The 15,999-nt window shown below is 36.3% G+C and overlaps 1 protein-coding gene across 4 annotated transcripts in view; it reads right to left on the bottom strand.

The window, feature by feature from the left end:
• Nucleotides 1–15,999, bottom strand: part of LOC122812148 (GEM interacting protein) — a 1,774,188-nt gene that overhangs the window by 925,672 nt on the left and 832,517 nt on the right. For all 4 annotated transcript variants that reach the window (XM_044084459.1, XM_044084456.1, XM_044084457.1 and 1 more), the window contains one exon: nt 9,313–9,406. In XM_044084459.1, coding sequence (XP_043940394.1) covers nt 9,313–9,406 — 94 coding nt within the window. The remainder of the gene's footprint in view (nt 1–9,312; nt 9,407–15,999) is intronic.

Genomic DNA, 15,999 nt, shown 5'->3' with positions numbered 1-15,999 from the left:
CATACAAGGCCATGTCAAACCCTAAGCTGTTGGACATGCTCCACTTAAAGAAATCCCAATCCCTCAGAGCCACACGCTCCAGGGATCTAAACCTTATCATCACAATGAACAAAACGTGCTGGAGGGATAGGTTCCTGACCCAGAGACTCCCCATACTCTGGAATAGACTGCCCATACATGTCAAGCAGAGCGCCTCATTGGCCCTCTTCAAAAGGAACCTTGATGATTGGATGGGAGATAGGAAATTCACCCCAGGTATCATGTCAGTCACCCTGCTAGACAGGGGCCCAGAGAAGTAAATATTGTGGGAAAACATTTCCAGAGAATTTTTATGGCTTGGCTTGCATAGGCCTTAGGGCCGATAGCCTAGTACCAACCTATGAACCTATGAGATTTTGCCAATAGAAGTGACTGTAATTAGCGGTATATAAAATAGGCAAGAGGGGCTGGAATTTGTTGAAGAAAATTAGCAAAGGAACTAAGGTATAGGGAACAAATAACTAGAGAAAGAAAGGTAATCGAGTGGGATGAGGACAAGCGGAAGTCAGGACCACAGGTTAGAAACTGCCTTCCCTACCAGGCATTGATAACAGAGTACAGACAGAGAGAAAGGGGAGTGTTAAGTGAAAGACCAATCACATTTTGAATAGTCAGGATTTGTAATGCTGAGTTCTATAACATTGTGACTAAAAGGCCAAAAAAATGGACTTAAATATATTATGTCTGAAAGTACCATTTCCTTTTTTCTTCAAGGTATGGCAGTCCAAGAGTTGGAATATATAACTTTAGGGGGTGTTGCAGGGAGACTGGCTCCTAAGTAAAAAAAAATAAATAAATAAATAAATAATTTAAAGCAAATTTGCTTTTGTCCAGCATTTTTGGTTTTATTTTTTTGGCTTGTTGTGTCTCAGAATTGCAAGTCCTGACATTTCAATAGGGTGCCAAATCTTCTGCTCTGCTAGAATTTTTAGCTGAGATTAGCACATAAGCTGCTGTTAAAAAAGGATAGTTAGTATAGAATGTAAAATATTCCATGATGACAAAAAGAATCAATCAGAGGCGGGTAGATAAGATTTGGTAGAGAGACTGGTAAGGCAATTTACAAAGGAACATAGGGAGAACATCTGTGTGCAAAAAATCCAACAGGTTTAGGATTTTTTGTTTGGAAGTGTTTGCAAAGGTATGTTTATACTGCAAATAGACTTCAGAGATTTTTTTTGTCAGGTTGATAGCAAATGTTGAAGGTGTGATGGGGAGAAAGAGGTAACTGAGAACATGTTTTATGGCAGTGCAATCCGTTGGCAGAATTAAAAAATTCCCTGCCAGGTACTTTGCTAGAAATGTTGGGGGAGCAAATTGTTATAGCTAAGGAAATGATTCTTTTGAGCTCAGACATAGGATCTCAACTGCCAAGACATAAGGTCTTACTAAGTGTAATGCTATTTAATGTGAAAAAAGCCATTATAGGATATGGAAATCAAAATCAAAACTACAGTAACAGAAGTCATGAATATTGCAAAGGAAATAAAAGAACTGGGGGGGTCTTTAGAAAATGGAAGGAATAAGTTGCAAAGAAGTACATGAATATTGTGGGAACAATAAATGCAGAATAATGTTCAGGAGGAGGAGTGAGGTTTATGTGAAGGCAGAAATTGAACAATTTATGTAATGTTGGAGTAAATGATATTTGTTAAAAAGAAAACATAAATATGCTGCATGATAGTGACAAAGGAAGATGTTATTATGTTTTGTTTTTGTTTCTATTAATGTATATGTACCTATGTCACTGTTTAAAATGTGATATCACAAAGATGTTTAAAAAAATACACACACATTCCAATGTTCAAACAATTTCCGGGAAACCATTAACCCCACTGTACTAACAGTATAAAGCTGTTTGGTAAACTGCATCACCCTGACCACTAGAAGCTGCTGCTCCAGGGTGAGTGTTGCTTCTCTTTATGGAAATGCCACTTAGAATCTTCTACTAACGATCTGAAGTTGAACTCTTACTCTTGAGGTAGTAACAAAGATTCCTCAATATCTAAAATAATAAACAGTCTAATTAAACATGAGTCTACTGACTTTAAGAATAGAAGTACTTACAATTAATAAAAAACATTACTGGCTTTATTGCATTAATTTTACATTCTGCTAAATGCTCAAAGTATCTTAATAACTCCCAGTAAGCATTAGAAATGTCAAGACCCATTAGAGGGCATCCCGAGCCATGGAGACTGAATGATCAAACAATGGATTGAGATATATGAAGTTTGAGATGGACATTTTTCAGAATATTCTATTTTATCCAAGGTATGGTGATCTTGGAGTTGGTTTATATAAGTTTGGGGGCATGGAAGCTTGCCCTACCCCAAATCGGATGATGCAGGATCATTTACACCCCCTTCAAAAAAGATGCTTAAAGGAGAAAAGTAATGTTTGATATTCACTCTTTACCTTTTTTTTTATCCTTTTTTCTGCTTGTTGGCACTTGGAATTTTGAGTTATGGCATTTCAGTAGAGATCCATTAACTCCCATAACTTGGTCAAAATATTCTTTGGATGACTCAGATACATCAATATATTGCCTATAAATAAACTAACTAACTTTATTCCAAGTGCCTGTAAATGATGATCTCCCTTTGTAGGGTGGACTAAAGACTCCATTGCAGTAAGCAAAAAGGACACCCTAATGAGTTCCTCTGCCCAAAATACAGTCCCAGATATGCCTTGCCCTGTTTTGACTATTGCTGATGTTCTTTTATAAGGTGCTTCCTTTGCAGACACCCCATTCTCATAAAAGCTACAGTTAAGAAGAATGATGCGGACAAAATCCCAATGCAACATGTCAACTGCTTCCACTACATCTAGCCTGACCAGCAAAACGTGATCTAAAGGATGTTTAGTATATTCAGCCAACTGCAATAGCCTTCTAAATGCATCCATATTTCTTATTTTCTTGTTAAAAACACACTGATCTGGATTCAAAATATTGCTGACTATTGTCTGCAGTCTGGTTGCTTAGATGCTCATAAACACTTTCTGTTCAATACTAAGCATAGGAATGGGAAGGGATGAATCTGTGAGTTTCAGTTATATTTTAACATTATCATTAGCAAGTCTACTTGGCCTCACAGCAAGAGGTTCTCCAGTTCGATCCTTGGCTGGGGTGCCTTCTGTGTGGAGTCTGCAGGTCCTCCCTGTGGTTGCGTGGGTTTCCTCCTGATGCTCCGGTTTCCTCCCACATCCCAAAGACATGCTGCAGGTGGATTGGACACACTAAATTGGCCCTAGGTGTGAGTGTGTGTGTGTGTGTGTGTGTGTGTGTGTGTGTGTGCCTTCTGTGGAAGGTTGGGCGCCGGGCTGGCAACTCGACACTGTAAAACTCCACTGCCAATCATGAGTGGACAGGTGATCCACTGTGGCAACCCCTAACTGGGAAAAAGCCAAAAGAAGAAGAAGAAGAAGATTAGCAAGTCTACTTGCCTAGTAAACCTAGGCCTCATTAAGTTTCCACTGTCAGCAAAATATGTCTATTAAGGTTGATACATACATTCTGTCTTTATTTTGCAAGTTTCTTCCTTCTAAAAAAAGCCCCCATCAAAGTGGCTGCAGGGAATCTGGAAAGGAAAAGGTAGAGCAAAAAGCAAAGGGAAGAAAGATGGGATAAAGATTAGCTGAAGTAGATGCAATGTACAAACAGAGAGGGAGAAAAAGTGGAGGTAATAAGTGAAGGGACACAGCCGCTCAGGTACCAGGGAGAATCTTTATATCAGCTTCAAATTTACCAGCATTTTATTTGTCGCTGACACTGCCATCTCACAGTAATTATGATGGTACAATCCAAGTGCTATCAACATCCCTATATCCTTTTTCCTTATCTGTTGCCATGGGTTCTACTCCTCCTAGCTCCTACTTCTCATTGGAGTTGTTGAGGCCAAAGTGCAATTCGTCCTCACCAGCCCTGCTATAGACTGTGTAGCCAAATATGTTTATCTCCAGGTTATGTTCTTCCAAGGACTTTGTTTCCATTACTACTCAGTATCAGGTCATTGTTCAGCCATCAGATACATGAGTTAAGGCATTTTTACCTAGATTATAGTATGTGGTAAAACACCTTCTGATTATATTTACCTTGTCACTTTTTTCATACATATGTATATATTCATTACTTCATTTGTCTATTTGCCAGTGATCTCCTGATTATGGTTTCACTACCAGAGTTTGTATTTTTAGCTAATCTGATATTCTTATGCAAGAAGACAGGAAATCCTGGGTATATTTAAAAGGGAAAAAGCAGATGTATTGCTGCAGGATAGAAGTAAAAGTAAGGAAGATAGGTAAATTAAGGAAGAGAACAGTAAAACTGTTAGAGAGACTTTGGGCTTTATTAAGGTATTGGAAATGGAGAGAAGGGGCTCTTGTTACTGAGAGAGTGTGACTTATTGTATGAGGACATTAAAAGCGAGAGTGGTAGATGTTTGCTGTTAAAAGGAAAGCTTTGGACTCAAGGCTTTTACTCGGAGGATTATGCAGTCCTAAATTCAATGATATTGAGATTTTTAGATGTTTATTTTGATTGCTACTTGGTGTAGGAAGTTAGGGATAAGACTTTTGTAGGTGGTGTATATTCACTGTGAATGGCACTGAAAAAGATTTATGGTGTACAGGAGTTTTATAACAACTGAAAAGGTTAAGAGAGCAAGATGTACTTGGATCTTCTAGTGGTATATGTAGAGAAGATGATGCAAGACATTGGGTGGGGCAGGACAGTGAAGTTTCAAAGTGTAAACCACTGTGGGAGAAGATGAGGAATGATGCATAGCAGATGAATTGGAGCAGAACTCTAGGAAATAGATGAAGGCCATGGAAGGGTTTGGAACACAGAACGTTGTGCGAGAGTTGATGGTTCACAACAGGTGGTATGAATATAGATGTTGAATTGGTTAAAGAATGCCTGATGAGACTAGATAATTGAGACAGCTACACTTATGAAGAAGGACAGAGTTGAGGGGACAAACAGCTGAGAAAGATGACACAAATGGGAGCAGTAAAAGATGTAAGCTGCTGCCAGGTAAGCTGGAGTACATAAGCCAAGGGCAGCAGTGGAGAGTTTTGTAAATGTCTCTTAAGAATTGTATAAAAGATAGGAGGAAGATGATCAGAGCAGGAAGGCAGTAAGACTCCATTATAGGCAAAGAGAGGAATTAGACAAACAAATAAGTATGGCTCATTAAGAGTCATGGACAAAATAAAGTATTTGATAGGGGTAAGAGTCAGGAAAAATGAAGGAGTTGTTTCAAGAATATAAAATCTAAGCAAATGACAGTGATAGTGGTTTTTCCCAACTACAACCAAAACCTTTCTTCCCACAATCATCCCTGCCTTAGACTGTACCACACAATAAGGCCCTGTGTCAGACTGTACCACACAATAAGGACAGAGGCATTTCTGTTCTTTTGCCTGTATCCACTGAAGTACCAAGTTGATACTCAGAAGTACAGCTTTCTTTCTATGCCTCAAAAAGACCATCAGTATTTTCCTCAGTGACTTCTTTGGATTTTTATTAAGAGGAAATACTTAAACTGAGGATTGCAGCAGTTTGAATTTGTTGCTTTTCCAAGAAAATAATTCTGAATTGTGATTCTGGGTACTATCCAGATTATTAATGAGATATCAACAGAGCTGTTGCTTCTAATAACTCATTTTGCTAGACTGATTTGATACTTTCTTCAGGAATTTAATTTAAAGCTCCTGAATACACATATTAATACTGTTATAGTTGGAATAATATGCCCAGTTATTTATTTATTTATTTGTTAAAGTTATGAGTATGTTGGACGTGGCTACTCCTCCCTGGCTCACTAGCTGCTTCATTAAAAATGTCTTTATGAAGTAGTACATTTAGAAGAAATACTACAAGGGATCAATATAAGATTTGACAAACTAACAAAATGGGGTCTGGCAAAAATGGAGAATAAAGTACAGAGTGGAGAGTGAGAAAGAAATACTTAAATAATCCTTTTAGTATGAAAGTCTTGTGGTTGGGTTAAAAGAGAAAATGAATTATGTGATAAAAATGGTTTGATAGGAGTAATCATTTAAATCCACTATATTTAAAAGGTAAATGAATGTTTAGTTCAGCAGTAATCATTACAGGAGTGACCTATTACTCTCACATCTAAAAAAACATTTTTAACTTGATACTCAGAAGAAAAATTTCTTTTTGTTACTGCCTGCACTATTATGTACTTCATTACTACAGAGCTCTTACTACCTGTGTCACTGTTGTACCGTGTCATGTCCTTTACTGATGATGTGTATCTTTCACAGGAAGTAGCAAGGATCTTTCATCCTAGTAAAAAAAATTGCTACAGTTATCTGCATTATGAATGACGAAATATGAAAACTGTTGCTCTATTACATTATGCTGTGAAGCCTCAACCTGTGTGCTCTTATTTCTTATAAGACTGTGTGAGGAACAAAAGTTATCCTTTTTTAAAGAGTATTGTCCTACAAACCAGATTGACTACATGAAAAAAATTAACAGAAAAGAAAAGTGTTTCATATATTAGAAGTGGCAACAGTAATTAATGCAGTAGTTCTGGCTTAAAAATGATTAGTATTCCATACTTTCTTAAAACAGTACCCAATAAGTTCCCCAAGCTATGGCACACACTGACCCATCCTTCACTGCTGAGCTCTTCTATGAAGCTTTCGTTTTGGACAAAGATCTAATCATCTCTCCACTATGAGGATGAAATTACATCTGCTTCTAATCATTAAATAATAAGATCACCAGGGAGTCATCATACACCTACTGAGTGTGTGTGTGTGTGTGTGTGTGTGTGTGTGTGTGTGTGTGTGTGTGTGTGTGTGTGTGTGTGTGTGTGTGTGTGTGTGTGTGTATGTATGTCTATGAATGCCCCTATTCTAGTCAATCTCATTGTCTTAACTGATCTCCAGTCCTACCTGACTCTTTCTCTTAAAAACTCATTGCTTCTCTTGTCTACAGGCTGCATTTCTTTGTGAGAGTTGCTGATATGTACATCACTCTGACCTATGTGATGACAGATAGAATAAAAAAAAAACTGTTAGCAGATAAGGATACCTTTGGTTAATCTAGTCTACTTAATAGAGTTTTTTTTTCTAGTGTCACACAAGTGCTCAAACCACACAAATTTGACGACTGCTTTCAATTTTTTTTCTCTCCATGAAAAAGGAGAAAGTTAAATATTTGATTTATTTTTTATATAAAACAAGTAGCTTCCATTTCTCTGAATAGTGGGGGCCATGGAGGTGACTAGAAATAAGTGTGAGAGCTGCTGTACCCCAATAAGAGTGCTGTGGAGAGATGCCTTCAAATAAAATACTCGTTTCACACAAGCATCCATTGCTCATTTTCTAATTACAGTTCTGTGCATCTGAGGCAAAATGTTTAATACTTTTGGACATCTTTCACGTGTTCTTTTTATCTGTTTGCTTGTTCACAATGCAATTGTTGGTCCTGGCTAAAAGACCAAAGTTAAATATAATATAGGTAAGCAGCATTAGGTTGGCCAAGTTTGGGAAGATAAGAGGAAACCTTCAAGAAGGCATGGGGAGAATATACAAACTCTATAAGGACAATGGCAGGAATGAACTCAAACCCCTGTGACACTGATGAAAAACGTTAATGGCTGAATCAGTGTGCTAGAGAGAGTCCAGTAATCCCATATGTAATAGAAACAATGATGCCCTGATCGTACTAGATTGCTATGTCTCCATTTTCCTTGGTCCTCTCTTGTGAAGTCTTACTTCTCACTTCCCTGTCCTAATTGTCAGTTTGTTTGACTGTTTAGCAGTGTCCAGGTGACTTGACTTCTTTAACTGCCACATTATTTGTCCTGGTTATTCACGGCCATGTTTATTCACTGCCTTTTTCACTTCCTTGTTTCATTATAATACATCTGTCACTCCACATATCTTCATAATCTCTGAATATCTTTTCTTTATTTAGACCACTTCCTCCATGACCACAGAGGCCTTATCTTGCTAGCATTGTTAGTTATTTCTTTCACACTGAAGTTGTCTGTTATAATTAAACATCCTTTGCCTTTCCACACTGTGACTCCTCCACATCCTGATGGGCCTTTTTCTAGAGGCAGATTTAGAGGCCTCTTATTTCTTTAAGATAAGGCTTGCTTTGAAGTACTGCCGATGTTCTTGTCCACATTTTTTAACATTTTCATATCACAGTAGTTGCATTAGCACAGTATAACATCAAGACAGAATATCAGTGCATTTTATTTTCTCAGCTTTTGTGAAGAGAGAAAAAATCCATGTTTATTAAGGGTAACACATTAGAAGGCTTGCAGTTGTAATGAAATAATACACCCTACTAGTGGTAGCTACAAGAGCAGGAAAGCCTGGACACTTGCCATTTTAAACCAATGATTTCTTTGTAGCTCTTCTGTATGTCTCTCTGATTTATGAAGTGTGATTTTACTCATACAAGAAAGTATTACGTCAGTACACATGTGGTTAACTGAAAAGATTAGTAGATAATGTCCCTGAACTGACAACATTATAACTTCATCAGTGTTTGCTGTCATCATACATCTCATCTGCGATGATTTATACATTGTACTGTTATTTTTTGTTCAGATTTATTCCTGCTGCATTGATGTTTACTAATATTCTCAAAAAATTTTAGATATTTTTGGCAACATGTTTCATTAAGTCTCTCTAGCTATGAGAAAGGACAATAAATCAGTGACACTTTATCATTAACTGTATGGGGTCTAGTGAAAAAATAAGAAAGTATTCCTTCTTCTGGGAATTGACAATAATTTCTGAAGGCCAAAGATTTTAATACTTAAAGATTTAGGTGTATAACTGTAATATATCCCTGACATGCTATGTGAAAACTCAGTGTCAACTATCCATCAATAATTATAGCTTATGAATCCAGGGGCCCAGTTGGAGGGTTTCTGCCTTTTAAGTCATTGTATTAGTATTGTAAATGCATAGATTCCCAGTCCAGTATTACACGTAAGTAATCACAACAGCAAATGGTGGTTTTGTGGGTAAAAGAAACAATCTGGCAGGCAGTTGCAATGCTCTTTTGCTGTGTTAATCTAGGCAGCATGGAAATTTGCTGTCAGTGAACCTAGAGAGAGTGTTTCCTTCCTTGACTTCACTAGACCCACCTAAAATGTCTATGATTATAGCAGCTGTCTTCATTTTTGCCAAATGAGATATTAAAGAAATGATCTGCTTCATGCCTGGGGTGGTGCTTCCTGCAGATAAGGTAATAAATACAGTACTTACGCATTTCCAATGGAAATTTCAAGAGCATCAAGTCCACGGAATATATCACTGAATCGTTTTCTGCTTTCATTGCTGTTTGACTGACTGCTGAGTTCTGAAAAAGAAATTAGGTTTATTGACTTTATTGTTACTACTTCACAGGGTAATGGATAGTGCACCAAAGAATTATGCAAGAGTTACCATTGCGCATCTAACAGCAGAAAATGTTTATTGTTTTCAAAGCAGAATTCACCAGCATCTTTTATTTCTAGATAAATGATACAATAATACATAAATATTTATCTGTTTATGCAACACACACATAAACATTTATATATATATATATATATATATATATATATATATATACATAGAGAGAGAGGAGAAAGAGATACACATATATGTGTATAGCTATAGCTATATCTATATCTATCTATCTATCTATCCATATACATATATATATATATATATATATATATATATATATATATATACATAGAGAGAGAGGAGAAAGAGATACACATATATGTGTATAGCTATAGAGAGAGAGGAGAAAGAGATACACATATATGTGTATAGCTATAGCTATATCTATATCTATCTATCCATCTATAGATATATATATATATATATATATATATATATATATATATATATATATATATATATATATATATATATATATGGGTCTACTTGATATGGCCGACATTTCAGAATGTCGAAAACCATATTACTAAGGCCATATGATCGACATTTGAAATGTCGACCATACAAACAAACAAAAAAAAAATAAAACCTTCATGCTGCAAGCAGGGGAGCTCTGCCCCCCACACACTCCGGAACTTAAATATACCAACTCTGAGATAGCACTACAGTGCGGAAGATGGAAATCTTTCCATTCCACACTGTTTGCAGATGCCGGTTCCGAATGGTTGACATTTCGAATGTCGATCATATGGTCTCGGCCATATGGTCTTCGACATTCTGAAATGTAGATCATGTGAAGTCGACCCATATATATATATATATATATATATATATATATATATATATATATATATATATTGGTATACTAACAAATAACGTAACACCCAAATGTGCATGCAACTTTTAAACAGTGTTTCTGTGAGGGGGCAAGCCCCCCTGCAATCCTGAATTATATATTCTAACTCTGAGATCGCACAATCCCCAGGAAAAGGGCATATTTCCCACCCCAGGGAATGTATGATCTCACATAACTGTCACCATCTGCTTTTTCATTAAAAGTATGTCGACTGAACAGGGATCAACTTTAATTAATTTATTCATTTTGTCTTTGTGTATATATATATATATATATAGAGAGAGAGAGAGAGAGAGAGAGAGTGGAGTGCCATTTGTAGTTTATAATTTGTACTCCTGGAAGGCTTTTATTTGCCCAGGTGCTAGAGGTGAATTTATTAAAAGTGTTGCCCAGACTTGGCTTCTTCTTTGTTGTATCTGCATTATTTTCTTTCCTTTTGTGGATTTGCTGCTATGACTCCAGGAGTCCCTGAAAATGCTCCTAGAAAAGCTTTAACTGAACCTGGGAGGGAATCCAGTTTGTAAAAATGTATACAGAAGATCATGTTCCTGCCTGTAGAATATGTCTCCAGTCCACCTCTGCCACTGACAAAGCCAAATTCCTTTTGGAATGGCTGTAACCCTGCCTGGAAGTGACCTTCTCTGGTGAGTATAACTGAGGGTAGTAACACGAAACAGCCATCTGGAAATGGTCTGTTTTGAAAGTGCTTGCCCTTTCTTCTTGCCTTCATAGGAGACAACCAGCTGATCAGCTTTCCTGAAGGTTTCACTTTTGTCTAGGTAATATCTGAGCTGCCTGTGGACATCTAGACTGTTAACAATCCTTTCTCCCTTGCTCTTAGGTTCAGGAAAGAAAATTGGAAGATCTAATATTCTGGCTTAAAGTAAACTCTGAGACCACTTCAGAAAAAAATGTAGGATTTGTTTTCAAAGAAACCCTGTCCCTGTGAAAACAAGGTAGGGCTGACTCACCATAAGGGCTTGTAACTCAGCTACCTTCCTAGCTAATGTCAGTGTAATGAGTAGCACAGTCGCCCAAGTTAAGACCCTCAAGTCTACCTCATGAGCTGGTTCAAATGGACACAGAATAAGGAGGAGCCACATGTTTTCTAAGTGGTCGAGTATGTAACACCCCTTGCAAAACCTGTTTAACTTGCACATTATTAGAGAGAGATCCAAGGGCAGACAAATGCACCTTGACAGGGAAATACAAAAGGCCATTAGACAGTAACTCACACAACAATCAAGAACAAGAGGTAACTGGGCCTGAAGAGAACTCTGTTTTTTTGACTGGTGTCAACTAGAAAATCTCTTCTGCTTAGCATTCCTCTCAAATGCCCAGATTTTTTCAGAATGTCCAGATTTTTGCCTCATATTTTTGGTCTCTTCCTCATACAATTTGTGTTTTTTCAGGCAAGTTACTAAGGATTGAAGTCGCTAAGTAATGAGAGACATTTGATTTTCAGACTTCATATCCTTCAGAAAAATACATGCTAGATAAAACCTGTTATTCTAGCAACTTTGTAAGTTCATAAGAGCAATATTTAAAATATGTCCTTATTTCTGAGCCTTTGTTCCCCCTACTGTTTTGGGCTGTTTTTCAGATTTCTTGCATTAGCAGGTTGAGAGGTATGCTACTTAGACATATATAATTTTCTAGTAGTTGTTTTTTTGCCTTCTTTGCTATCTGCTGCACATTCTCAGAAAGGAGATGCCTAAAAAGCGTCACAGGTAGCTAATTGAAGAGTTTCTAAACTACGATGAATCAAATTCCGACTATCCTACATGAGTAAATCTAGTCTGTAGGAAAACTTATGGTAATTGCCCTTAGCCAAGCAGTTATGGATTTTACAGGCTCAGATTGCTTGCCCAAGGCCCAACCCTCCTCAGGGGGTGAAAATCACTGCTACCATTGCCAAAAAGGAGTCAGTTTGTGGAGAGTCTTTCTGGATCTTTAGAAGAAAACTGTATATGAGTATAAAGATTAGAAAAGTCCCTGTCAGGGAAATGTGAAATGATTTGCCTTTCAAGCCTGTTTGTAAAGAGTTCTGAAGCAAAGTTTCTTTAGTTGCTTGTTCTGACAGCCGGCAAACAGATCAGCTTGTAGTGTTCTCCACAGTTGGATTAATTCTTGTTAGACCCCCCCGGGACAAAGTCTCCATTTGTGGTGGTCTACCCTAGTCCTACTGAGCTTGTCTGCAATCAGGTTTTGCTCTGACAAAATGTATGAAGCTTAAGGAGTCAAACTGAGTTGAGTTGCTACCTTCCAGGCTATCATCAAATCAAATAAGCTCTACATACAACAATTTTGACAGAGAATGGATTATTTAAAAAACAGGGCTATCAAACAATATACATGCTTTGAACTTTCCAGAGAAGGTAGCAAGCATAAGAATTTCATTGAATGTGAAATACAAAAAATGTTGGGAGGGGAGTATAGTCCTATGACTGAGAGAGCACACAGAATCATTCCTCATACAGACCTCAATGTGGCAGGCACACAGATTTGTGTGGTCCCCTGACTATAGTACCACACTAATTTTAAAGAAAAAAGCCATAGCACCATATTTGCACTTACTTTTAAAGGATACATGATCCACACTCATGGCATCAAAGGGTGGCCATACAAATAACTTTACTTCTGTGGAAGAGATAGAATAATATATAACTGCATAGCCTGATTATATGAATAATATATAACTGCATATCCTGATTATATGAAGAGACTTTTCTTTGAGGTCACAGAGCATGGCGCTAAAATAGTGCAGACTGAGAAGGTAACCAAGAAGAGCGAGACCTAATACTTCATCCCCCACTAAGGACTGTATGAGAACTAGTGAAAATATAAGGAAAGCAACTCAGCCTTCAAAGGGTAGAAACAAGGACATACCCTCTCAGCTTCCTTTCCTAATTCCAACATCTAGTAAATCCCCACCTCCACCCCCCACTAAATAACTACAGAGTTCAGAATCACAAAAAATATTTTAAAACACCATTTCAGGACAGTCTCAAACAAATACAGAAAACATCTAAACTAATCTTTACTATATTCCTAGCTATATCTAAAAGATACTATGCCCTAAATAACTTACTTACAGAGCAAGGCAGATGCAGAAGTGCTGAATGGATGTTTCCAGGTCCAAGACAAGATATAAAATGCCCCCTCTCCCTCTCTAAGAGAGATCTTAAATTAATATCACATATTACTGCTGGGTTAGCCTGGATGACATCACTCTTTGTCACATGCCTTCAGTTCCCAGGCTAACAGAAACTAACATAATTTTAACATCTCTATGTGAGAAGTGCATCTCTCTCAGAAGTTTGCAGAACTTGGAAGTTGTATACCAATAAAACACTTTTACATTTGAAACCTAGTAATTACTTCTGTTTCAAGACAATAGAAAAACCTCTAGCTTGAGACATTGTGTCTGTTTCACTAAAACTAAGAGATAACACAATTGTAAAACAATTTCAACTTATTTTCTTGAAGCTTTGCAAGTTAACTCTGTATGTTCCAGCTTCTACTATTAAAACATACATTTGCACAAGTATATAGTTTATATACAGTTCTGTTCTTTTCCAGTAGGGTACACTGTGGTTACATTCTTGAAGCTCAGTATGCAGCATACATTTATCTTACTTTTGTAGGCCAAGTATATGAATCATATTACTATTCACAAATGACATATGATTATTTACAAAATTCCAGATAGCTGGGCTGGCAGTGTCACATTTCTATATAAATCATATTAATATTTTCAAGTGGCATATAATTATTTACAAAATTCCAGATAGCTGTACTGGCAGTATTTCCCTGGTGTCACACATGCCTTACAGAAAGAAAATCTTCTTTAACTATAATAAAACTAAAGATGCCAAGGATATATGTCTGCAAGAGCAAGTGAAACAAAAGATTATTATGGACTGTTGAAATGGTGGAAAGGATAGGGTATGCTGAGCTCATGGAACTCAGCCAAAAAAACATTAGTACACAGCTTTCTTGGGTGGTTAAGATGCTGGAGTGTATATAAACAAGAAAGATGGGGCATTCTAAGAATCAAGATTAATATAGGTAAGTTACTTTTAGGGAGTTTTTATATGGCCAAAGTACAGATGAAAAGGATCAATTTGTTAAATTCTTTGAATCAATAATATTGCATAGGTCTAGGGCAGATGTTGCTATTAGTGGGGGTGATTTTAATATGGCAATTGATCCAACAATGAATAAATTGCCCACAAGCCCCACTAAACAAACCAACACCTAATTTTTTTTAATTCTTTGATGGAGAAATTATATTTTGAATATAAATGGAGGACCTTAAGTTCTACACAGCAGGATTTAAATGTTTTTAACAACAAAAAAGGGGTACTGTCAGTAGGACTGACCATTGGCTTTATCCAATACATTAATTAAAGATGTAAAATTAATAGAGATGACATCCACATTATGGTGGGATCATACAGTTCCTAAAATGGTGCTTTACCATAATATAACAAGGAATTAATAGGCCAGTATGGAGACTGGATTCAATTTTACTTAAATCTAAAACAATTAGAGATAAACTTGAGAACAGACTAAATCCTTTCTGGATATCAGAATAATATACAAGAGTGCACAAATAGTTCAAATGTGACACATTTAAGCTAATAGTAAATAGTTTCACCAAAAAAGTCAGTAATTATAAATTCAAAGATAATGATAAAACTATCTAACTAGCAGAAGAGAGAATATGATTGTTAGAGTTAGAATATAAAAAATGTAGGCACAAGCTATTAGGTACTTAAAAAACAATATAAAAAATAGAATAAAATCTATGGAATGCAAAAAGCAACGGAGCAAAACAGGTAATCACTGCACGTCCACCAAACCAGTTCTTTTCACAAAAATAACCCGACTTTTCATAAAGTAATGAAACTTTTCAAAGAATAAAACGTTTTTATTTGACTTGATAAGCGCTTTTGCTAGGTTAGCTTCTTCAGATCAACGTAAGTCAAAATCATCAAAAAAATCTGTTTAAATAACACATTCAAACTACAAAATCCAATCAGCTCACTCTACCAATTAACAAACTAAAACATTTAAAGATGTACCATTATATATTTCTAAAAACATATTGCAAAAATATTCTATTAATTCTACTTATAAAACGACATAATAATATCACTTAATATAAATATGTGCTGATATAAATATGAATATAGAATACTATGTGCATTTATAAGATAAAAATATATGTATAATAAAAATATAAACATAATATAACATCATGAATGCATAACTTTTTCTCACATTTAATATCTTAGCAAATCATGTACGTTGATTCAACCTAGCGATATATTTGAACTGAAAGTACCTATATATTTAAGAATTCAATAATATTTAAGAATTCATTAATATTCATTTCTTTATGGGTTATTTCATCTTCCTACACTTCTTAAGTAATGGCTTGATAGATGCTCTCTCATTTAGACCCTTCCCTCTGTCCGCTCTAAGCATAATAATTCAAATGTTCTCCCTGTATTCGGTGTGATTGCGAATATCACCTTCACGGATACTAGGGGGAATGACTTCCAGAGCTCTAAATTTGAATCAATGTGTGTCATTAGTATTAATGACATGCTTCGCTAATGCATTATGCTCTGATT

The sequence above is a fragment of the Protopterus annectens genome, chromosome 9.part0 (genome assembly GCF_019279795.1).
Source record: "Protopterus annectens isolate FY-2018-M chromosome 9.part0, PAN1.0, whole genome shotgun sequence".
NCBI lineage: Eukaryota > Metazoa > Chordata > Ceratodontiformes > Protopteridae > Protopterus > Protopterus annectens.
The sequence above is the reverse complement of the archived record's forward strand: the minus strand, read 5'-3'. Positions and strand labels throughout refer to the sequence as shown.